Below are 9121 nucleotides of genomic sequence, written 5' to 3' on the forward strand. Positions count from 1 at the left end.
CGGGGGGGGGGAGGGGAGGGTCCACACTGCAGGGACAGGGACCCCGCACCGCCCGGGGCACCCTGCACCGCCGAGCAGGGGCCCCACATCACTCGGGGGGACCCTGCACCGCCGAGCAGGGACCCCTCACCGCGCGGGGGGGACCCTGCACTGCCGAGAAGGGACCCCGCACCGCCCGGGGGGACCCTGCACCGCCGAGCAGGGATCCCGCATCACCCTTGGGGGGAGGGGAGGGTCCACACTGCAGGGACAGGGACCCCGCACCGCCCGGGGGCACCCTGCATTACCGAGCAGGGACCCCACATCACTCGGGGGGACCCTGCACCGCCGAGCAGGGTCCCCGCATCACCCTTGGGGGGGTACCCCGCACCGTTGGGCAGGGACTCTGCATTGCCCGAGGTCCCTGGCTCATGCCCCAGGTCCCGGAGGTCCCTAGCTCCCATAGGAACCCCAGCTCCTGGAAGTGCCTGGCCCCCATATGATGCCCCAGCTCCTGGAGATCCTGGCTCCCACGAGGTGCCCCGGTTCCTGGAGGTGCCTGCCCCCCATAGGACCCCCCAGCTCCCGAGGGCCCCCGGCTTTCCGTTGCCTGCGCGGCCCCAGCTCCCGGGCTGCCCTCCGTGGAGGGCGAGGACGTGGGAGGCCGGACCCGCTCCGGGAGCCGGCGGGGCCGGGGCTCCGCTCCCGGCAGCGCTGCGCCGCTATAAATAACCGGGTATGTGGGCGAAAGAGGAGCTGGGCGAGCGGCCAGGGCAGCCGACGGGCCTGCGCCGCCCCCGCGGCCCCGCGCCCCCGCGATCCCCCCGCCTCGGGCTCCGCGGACGGGGAGATGCTCGCCGTGGCCGGGGAGCAGACAGGGGCCGAGGCAGGAGCAGGGGCAGGATCCGGGCGGGATCCGGGGCAGGATCTGGGCGGGATCTGGGCAGCAGCAGGAGCAGGATCCGGGCGGGATCTGGGGCAGGATCTGGGCAGGGGCAGAAGCAGGGGCAGGATCCAGAGCAGGATCCAGGCAGGACCTGGCAGGATCTGGGCAGGATCTGGGTGGGATCTGGCGCAGCAGAGCCTGGCGCAGCGCTCTGCTCTGGCAGTGACCGTGGTGCCACCGCAAACCCCGGTGACAGCTCAGCATCCCTGGGGCTGCTGCACCCTGGGCAGCCCGCACAACCCCTCGTGCTGGTCCAGAGCCTCCCGAGCATCCCACAGCCCTGGCTCAGGGTGGGAGCAGCCCCCAGGTACCCCCCGCCCCATGGTGCTCCCAGCCCCCCAGGTGGTCTCCATCTCTGGCTCCCTCTTGCCATCCTCTTCCTCGGTGGGTGGGAAGTGTAGGAGGAAGAGGACCTCGCAGTGGAGCTGGCAGGGAGGCTCGGGCAGCTGGCAGCATGTCCAGCTCTGGMTCCAGCACTGTGCTCTGGTGTGGCTGCAAAGAGGCAGCTGCCCCATGCAATGTCCTTGGGCTGGATCTAGGGGCCAGCGCCTGGCCACGGGGCTGAAGGGGGCCACCACGCTCTCCCAGAACATATAGGGGCTCGGAGCTCCCCAGGACATGCGGCTTGGGCAGGTTGGTGGTGGCACATGGAGGAGGCAGCAGCTCATACCATGTGTCTGCACAGAGAGAACCGGGCAGGGCGGATGCCCCGCGGTCCTCCGGCCCCACATCAGTCATGCGGCCTCCCGCAGTGCCTGGGGGACGTTCCCCCATGCCACGTGCCTGTGGTGCTGAGCTGCCCTGAGCTGCATGGAGCAGCCCGCTGCCGGGGCGTGGGAGTGCASGACCGTGGCCGCTCACCTGCGTGGACATCGTAGCAGGGCACAGGGGTGGCTGCCGTGCAAAGYGGCACGTGGTGGAGAGCGAGACGGTGAAGTTGGCAAGGGGCAGGGAGCAGATGAAGGCCCAGGAGTCGCTCCAGGGGTCACAGCGCTCCATGGACGCGTGCCGCGCTGTGCTGGCGCCCAGCAGCAGCAGCACCTCGTGTAGCCCCCGACCACGTACTTGTGCTGCTCTGTCACAACTGTGCCGAAGTGCTGCTGGTGCAAGGGGACAGGGGCAGCGAGTCTGGAGCATGGGGTTCCCCTTGCCCCCAGGCAGTGGCCACAGGGAGCCCCTCACCATGGTGTCAAGCCAGGGCACACTGACATAGCCTTGTCCACAGCTGCTCAGCACTAGCCTTCAGGAGGGCTGTGTTGGGGAGGGCCCTGAGCTGAGGGCCAGGTGCCCCACATCCTTGCCCTCCAGGGAGGGCAGCCTGGGAGCTGGAGCCACACAGGCAAGGGGAGCTGGGGGCCTTCGGGAGCTGGGGGGTCCTATAGGGGCCAGGCAGCTCTGGGACCTGGGGCATCTCATGGGCACTGGGATCTCCAGGAGCTGGGGGATCCTATGGGGCCAGGGACCTCTCAGAGTTGGGTGGTCCTACAGGGTCCAGGTCCATCTGAGAGCTGGGGCATCATATGAGGGCCAGGGACCTTGAAGAACTAGGGCATCTCATGGGGGCCAGGGATCTCCAGGAGCTGGGGGGGGGTCCTGTGGGGGCCAGGGACCTCTCCATAACCACCAATGAGGAAGAGGTGGTTGAAGAGCCATGTGGTGCCCTGGGGCCAGACTGGGCACCTGGTTCCCTTGCGGGGCCACAGGGCCACGGCGGKCCGTGCTCCTGCAGCTGTGCACAGCACCACGGAGGAGCGCTGAGCCCCACGGGACACCCTGCAGCGCCCGGCTCCTGGCCCCAAGCCCCGCGGCAGAGGGGTGGGGGCTCCGTGCCCCCTTGCAGGCTCTGCCGCAGTGCCGAGCCCTGGCGAGGGGAGGGGGCAGCGCGGCTGGTGCAAGCCCRGCAGGTGGGCCGGGCCGGCGATTGCAGCGGGGCTATTTTAAGCCTGTTTGTTGCTGAGAGCCGAGTCCCCCAGCGCCGCACTCTGGCAGGGAGCTGAGCCCCTGGCCCAGCTCCAGGACAGAGCACCCTGGCCCCAGACAGGGAGGTTGGGCCCAGGGGCACCGCTAGCACGCAGGGGCTGGGTCAGCACCAGGGCCCCACAGGCTGGGCACGGGTCGGGACCGGCAGTGGGGCTGAGTGGCCGAGATGTGGGGCAGGCTCCTAATCTCCCCCGTTCCCGTGCTGCCTCCTCTCCCCTGTGGGGTCCGGACGGCCCTGAGCACCCGAGATTAGGGAGAGGCTGGATGCTGGAAAAGAGCACGAGCTGGGTCCTTGGAGCTGGGCTTGGCTAACTGCGCCTTGAGACACGGGAGAGGAGGTGCCAGGGCACACTGCGGAAAGAAGAAAGAGAGAGGAGGCCCCAGCAGGGGACCGGCTGCCTCCGAGGAGCGCGTGCGGCGCTCTGCCCATCACGCGCCCCGGGAGGGCGGCGGGCCGGAGGTGCGGAGGTGCTCGCGGCACAAAGCACCGGCAGAAACACAGCCACGGGTGCACAGCCTTCTGCTGACACACGCACCACTGCACGTGCATGTGCCACACATGCGCATGTACACAACCATGCACGCACCAATGCATGTGCACGTGTGCACACACATGCGTGTGCAGACACACACAGGCAGTCAGGGCTGGGACAGGCCCTGGCGGACCTCGTGCCCCTGTGGTCCCTCCTGCTTGTAGGGCCCTGGGCTGGGTGGGGGGCAGAGCAGGCAGGGCCCCAAACAGGGGTGTTACTGGGGGCAGTCGGAGCGGGCWGCTCTCACACCTGTCCTGCTGCTGGGCTGCAGTCCTTGCACTGCTATCAGTGGGGCAGCCCCCCCCCAGGGCAGTCCACAGCCCACCTTGCCCCCCCCGAGACCCTCTGTCAGCCTGTCCTTTGCAAGGGGAGGCCACAGCTGTAGTGGGGCCAAGGGGGCAAGAACATCCTCACCCTGTCCACCAGCAGCTCATGAAGCACCAGTGGCTCCAGGATTTGGGCGGGATATGGGGAACCCAGGCATGSAGAGCGATGCTCTGGATGGGATGGGGCAAAGGACAGCATGTACAGGCCATGTGAGCCCGTGCTCGGGGACCTGGAAGGTGGTGTTTCCTTGGCTCTCCACAGCCTCTGCTCCCCAGCCTGCTCAGGGCTCCCCCAGCCTCCCCAGGCTGCCCTGGGTCCAAGGACTTTGGTAATTGCATCTTCAGGGCCGGGGGCCAGAGCAGGTTGTGCTGAACAGACAAACCCTGCCAGCCCTGTGCTGTGCAGATGCCAGCCGGGGCACCCACTCTCCTCCCAAACTCTCTCCGGGAAGGGAGGCGAAGGCGAGCAGGGAGGCATGGCGCTGGCTGAGCGCTTTGGAGAGGAGGCAATGTGCACACTGCTGTGAACTAGCCCTGCCATGCTGCATCAGCCCAGAAGCGGGAGGCACCCAGGGCCGCACCAAGCAGAGCGATGCCACCATGCTCCTGCCCAGCTCTCGCAGCCTCTGTGTGCTGCGACCACGTCCCTCGCCGCAGCAGGCCATGGGGGCAGGGAGGCCCCATGTTCATGGGACGCAAGGTGTCCCAGTGTCCCTGACACAAGCCATGAGCAGGGAGGGGCCGAGGGCCAGGACAGACTGCAAGCAGACACCGTGGAGCTGCTGCAGTGTTTATTGGTCTGAGTACAGTTTACATTCTGCTGTCAGAGGGAGGAGAGGGCCCAGCCCCAGCCGGGAGAGCAGCGACACCGTGCAGCAAAACACAGCTAGTGCAGACCGCCCGGAGCACTGGCTGCGAGGCAGAGGAGGGGCTGGCAGTGCAGCTGGCAGCCCTGCCTCAGCCCCAGCAGGTCTGSAGAGGGGCTGCGGGGTGTGAAATGAGATACAACCGTAGACCCCCCCACCCCTTCCGCTCTGAGCAGCACTCCAAACCACCTCAGCAAAGGCAGCAGCAGGTCCAGGTAGGATCATGCAAGAGGCAGCCGGGCAGCCACCCACTCACCCCTCCTGGTCCAGGCTGCACCAGCCTCCCGGCTGCTGGGGGAGAGGAACAGAAGGATCCCATCAGTAAAGGGGGGACCAAGGCTCCCGCCAGCAGCTCAGGACACTCTGCTCAAACCCACACCTGGTGCCAGGAGCAGAGAGAGCTCTGGGCAAGGGACACGTCACTGTGGAGAGAGTATGCCATAGAGCAATGATGGGACAGCCGCAGGCAGCACTGCCGGGATCGGCAGGGAAATAGGGGAGTGCTGAGGCCACAGCTTCCTCCCTCTGCCAGGAGCCCTCTCTGCAAACGCAGCGCCAAAGGAAGCAGAACCCATGGGCGACAAGCCACAACRTGTTCACCCACAGAACCTCTCCACAGCCTCCTCTGTTGACGAGGTGCACGCTTGGGCAGACCTACCTCTCTCCCAACACAGTCGCAGAGCCTTGGGGATTGAGCTACTGAACCTGCTCATCGCCCTTTTACATATACAGTGGGGCAAGCTGGGGCAAGTACTAGCCCCCTGCTTGCCCCCGAACCGTTGCAGCATTGATCCCAGGCAGCCTCCTGGCACCTGTGCACCCAGAGTGTGGGGCAGCCCCTCTCACAGCAAGCAAGGAGATGGCCCACCCACAGAACCGTGTACCCTGTCTCTGGCCGGTGCGTGCGGCCGTGGCTGGACAGATGTCACCTGGCACGCATCTGTGCCAGGCCAGGGAGAGGCTGCAGAGTCCAAGCGCGGTGCGGGCAGGGCTGAGGAGGCACGGGCACAGGCCGCTCACAAGCACCGTGCCTTCTGCTGGAAGTAGGCCTCGAAGCGGCTCTGAGCGTAGTCCTGGGAGCGGAAAACTGTGTCAGAGGAGAACTGCCTTCACCCTCTTCCCACCAACATCCCCAGCTCAGGGCACAGGGCATCTAAGATTGCTTCTCCTGCTGGGAGCTATCCTCAAGAGACCACCCCCATCTCTTCCGGCTGCCCGGTCTGGTGAGTCCAACCTGTCCCCAGCTGTCCAGGCAGGAGGATCCCTCCCCACTCCAACACCCTGCGTTACAGTAGGGGTGACATGCAGGCAATTTCCAGCACAACTCCTGCGTCAAGGCTCGGCCCATTCCACTACCCCTTGCAGCACCCCAGGCAGCACTCACCAGGTACCCAAACTTGATGGTGGAGATCTTCGCCTGGAGAATGGACCACAGGCCCCAGAAAAAGTGAGAGGCCAAAGCAAACCTGATGGAGAACAGCCATCAGCAGTCAGTACCCCCTCGTACAGCCCCTCTGGGTCTCCCTTCTCTGCTCTACAATAATAGTGTGCAGCCAGGAAAGGGATGAAGAGGATTTGGGGGATGCTGCCTTGTCTGTGCACTGCAATTAGAAACCCCAGGTACTGCTCTCACACGGTCACAGCAATGTTCCTTCCACCCCAGGCACACTCCTCACCGGTTGATCTCAGTGAGCATCTCTTCCTCAATGCGGGCCTGTTCTTCGTGTGTAGTGTCCCCACGTCGCCCTGAGTCCTCTGAGAGGTAGTGTCGAATGAAATGCAGCTGCAAGTGGAACAGAGAAGGCAGGCTTGGACACTGCCAGCCACCACGGGGTAGGGAAGCAGGCGGGGGGGCTGGATTGTCCCTCTCTGCAGCAAGGGCCACCAATGATGTCTGCCCTATAGCAAGTTCAATGGCCACTGTGCCCAGCAAGACTCCTCCTGCCATTCCCAAAACCTCGTCCYGACCCCCACGGATCCCCGTGCCAAACCTCCATACTCCAGTCAGCAGCACTCCTCCCTAGTGCTGGGGAACAGGACAGATCTTACCTGTTGCTGTCGATTTGGATAGTTMTCTGGAGAAGCCTTGTAGAAGGGCCAGGAATCATGAGTGTAGTTGTAAACCCACTCGCAGAAATGGTTKCCGATGTCAAAGCCCCTGGAGAAAGGAGCAGATGAGCAAGGACCTGGCTTCTCGCAAGGAGAGGGCCTGTCCCTGCAGCAGCTGCAGCACAGACCCCAGTGCAAGGCTCAGCCCAGACTCAACCCCCTGCAGGCCACAGCCCCTCACACCCACCGGTAGTTGTAGCTGCTGTATTCAAAATCGATGAGCATGAGCTTGTCAGAGGAGGAAGCTTCGTGCCCAGCCAGCAGAAGGATGTTCCCTGTGCAGAGAGCAGCTGGGTCAGAGCCGCTCCGGAGAAGGGCAGGACAGGAGGACCTGCACACTCTCCCCAGAGCTAGGGAGCAGCTGCTGCAAGCAGCAGCRGGAGAACAAGTCTGTGCCTGGGGGCAGGACGTGCCAGGTCGTAGCACGCTCCAGACAGGCAGTTCAGGGAGAGAGACTGGCTGCAGGATCAGGCCTCCGTGAGGGGAAGCACTGAGGAAGGAAGCTGAGCAGTAGAGTAGCTCCAGCACAGGCTGCAGAGCCACTTGCCATGAGGAAAACAGCCCACTCCCCCGTACTCACCTTCCTGGACGTCATTGTGGCAGAAGACCACAGGTGAGGGTGTGGACTCCAGCAGCTCCCTGTAGTTCAAGGGAGAGAGACACCTCAGCAGAGGCAGAGGCTGCCCTTGCCCATCCCTTCTGCTACTGCTGGCTCTCCTGGCAGGGAAAACCCAGCCCTGCACTCTGCCCGTACTGCACCGTGCCCAGCAGCACTCCCAGCCACCAGCAGCCAGGGGCAGAAAGAGCAACAACAGATGCAGCTACAACCCCAGAGCGTGAGCATCTCCCAGGGCTGCAGGGAGATTGTGCAAASAGCCAGCCAGCAGCAGCAGAGGTCTGCGCAGGACCCTTGGGTGGAAGATCCCCTCAGAGGAAGGGGGATCTATTTCTGGATAGACTGATGCCCTCCAACCTCCCCACAGCTAGGCTGACTCTGGAATGAGTGTGAAAAACAGCTCAGACCCCTGTGCCAAGTTGACACARGGTCAGACTCACCTGAGGCTCTTCATCTCTTCCTGCAGGTTATAAGCTTTGAGGCAATTGAACTTCTTCAGCTGGGCTTCCTCAGGGAAGGTGAGCTCTGAAATCTGCTTCAGGTACCTGCAGCACAGTAGACAGTCACTTCTGTAGAACAGACACATCTGGAAGCTGTGACCACTGCAACAACATCCCTTTTCTGTTCATCCCAGCACAGACCTGGAGGCTGCCAGGCCACCAAGCTCTCTGTACTTTAAACCTCACCAGATTTCAGATGCTCAGGTGACTCTGCGCCCCTCTCTTAGAAATGGAGATGGCCTTACCCCTCCATGGTCCCAAACAACCACTTGGGCTCTTTGTTGAAGGGCATCACCATGCCATGGAACCGAGACATCTTCACTGCAATCTCCTTGGAGATGTCAGGGTCCTGCAGGTCCTCAGTCCGGAGGCGCCGACTCTGGGACACAAAGCAGCATGAGCCACCCCAACCACAGTGCACATGCGGCCATCCCCGCCCTGCCCCAGGGGATCTTACTCTGCCCTCGATGGCAGGGGAAGTCATCCCTGGGCACCTCCAAAGGGAGGAAAGCACTTGCCGGCTGTAGCCGGGCAGAGGGCGCGTGGCCAGAGAAGAGAGGTCCTCGGACAAGTGGCCTCCAGCAGGACCCAGGCAGCCCGGGGCAGAGCGTGGCCCATACCGGAATGTACTGCTCCAGGCGTCCCTGCGGAAAGACCCCATAGAGGCGGGGCCCCAGCGCCCGCTCCGCCAGGATGGCGAACATCACGCTCTCCAAGACCAGCGAGTCCACACCCTGCAGGCACAGAGACGGTGAGCAGCAACCGCCCTCCGGCCTGGGCGGCCCGGAGGAGGCCCCGGAGCACAGGGGAAGGTGCTGGGGCCGCAGGGGGAGATGCGGCCTGCCCCCGGGGCACCACCAGGCCTTGGCGTTGCTCGGTGCCAGCCTCGGCCAGCCGCACAGAGCCCAGTGGGGGCGAGGGCRCCGCGGCCGGGCGCGTGGGGACGCGGCGAGGGCCCCGTCCCCGCACCCACCTGCAGGATGGCGCCGTAGACGCGCAGCAGCACCTGCCGCGGCTCGTCCCCCACGCTCAGGATGTGCTCGGGCAGCGTGCACTTGAACAGCAGGTTGCTGAGCCCCCCGCTGCGAGGAGAGCACGGGTCAGGGCCGCGCGCCGGGCTGGCGCCAGGGCTGCCCCGGGCAGGACCGGGGACAGCGGGCCGGGGACGCGGGCCGGGCCGGGCCGGGCTGAGCAGGACCGGGGACAGCGGGCCGGGGACGCGGGCCGGGCCGGGCCGGGCTGAGCAGGACCGGGGACAGCGGGACC

The 9121-nt window shown here is 65.1% G+C and overlaps 2 protein-coding genes across 2 annotated transcripts in view; both read right to left on the reverse strand.

The window, feature by feature from the left end:
- The window catches only part of LOC146585183 (uncharacterized), an 8372-nt gene extending 6448 nt beyond the window's left edge, over window positions 1-1924 (reverse strand). The window contains exons 1-2 of the mRNA XM_085323397.1: window positions 1787-1924; window positions 1596-1602 (exon numbers count right to left, since the gene is read on the reverse strand). Coding sequence (XP_085179523.1) covers window positions 1596-1602; window positions 1787-1924 — 145 coding nt within the window. The remainder of the gene's footprint in view (window positions 1-1595; window positions 1603-1786) is intronic.
- A 2614-nt stretch (window positions 1925-4538) lies between these two features.
- LOC146585184 (choline/ethanolamine kinase-like) lies at window positions 4539-8937 on the reverse strand (the record flags this gene model as incomplete). The annotated part of the gene is made up of 10 exons (XM_085323398.1): window positions 4539-5703; window positions 6015-6096; window positions 6307-6413; window positions 6680-6788; window positions 6927-7014; window positions 7320-7378; window positions 7796-7900; window positions 8101-8234; window positions 8476-8589; window positions 8829-8937. Coding segments are annotated over 10 exons (964 nt in total), but the record flags the coding sequence as incomplete, so codon positions are not given.
- Window positions 8938-9121: the final 184 nt, after the last annotated feature.

This window comes from Rhea americana, unplaced genomic scaffold, assembly GCF_003343005.1.
Source record: "Rhea americana isolate MKP2758 unplaced genomic scaffold, rheAme1 scaffold_847, whole genome shotgun sequence".
NCBI classification, from domain to species: Eukaryota; Metazoa; Chordata; class Aves; order Rheiformes; family Rheidae; genus Rhea; species Rhea americana.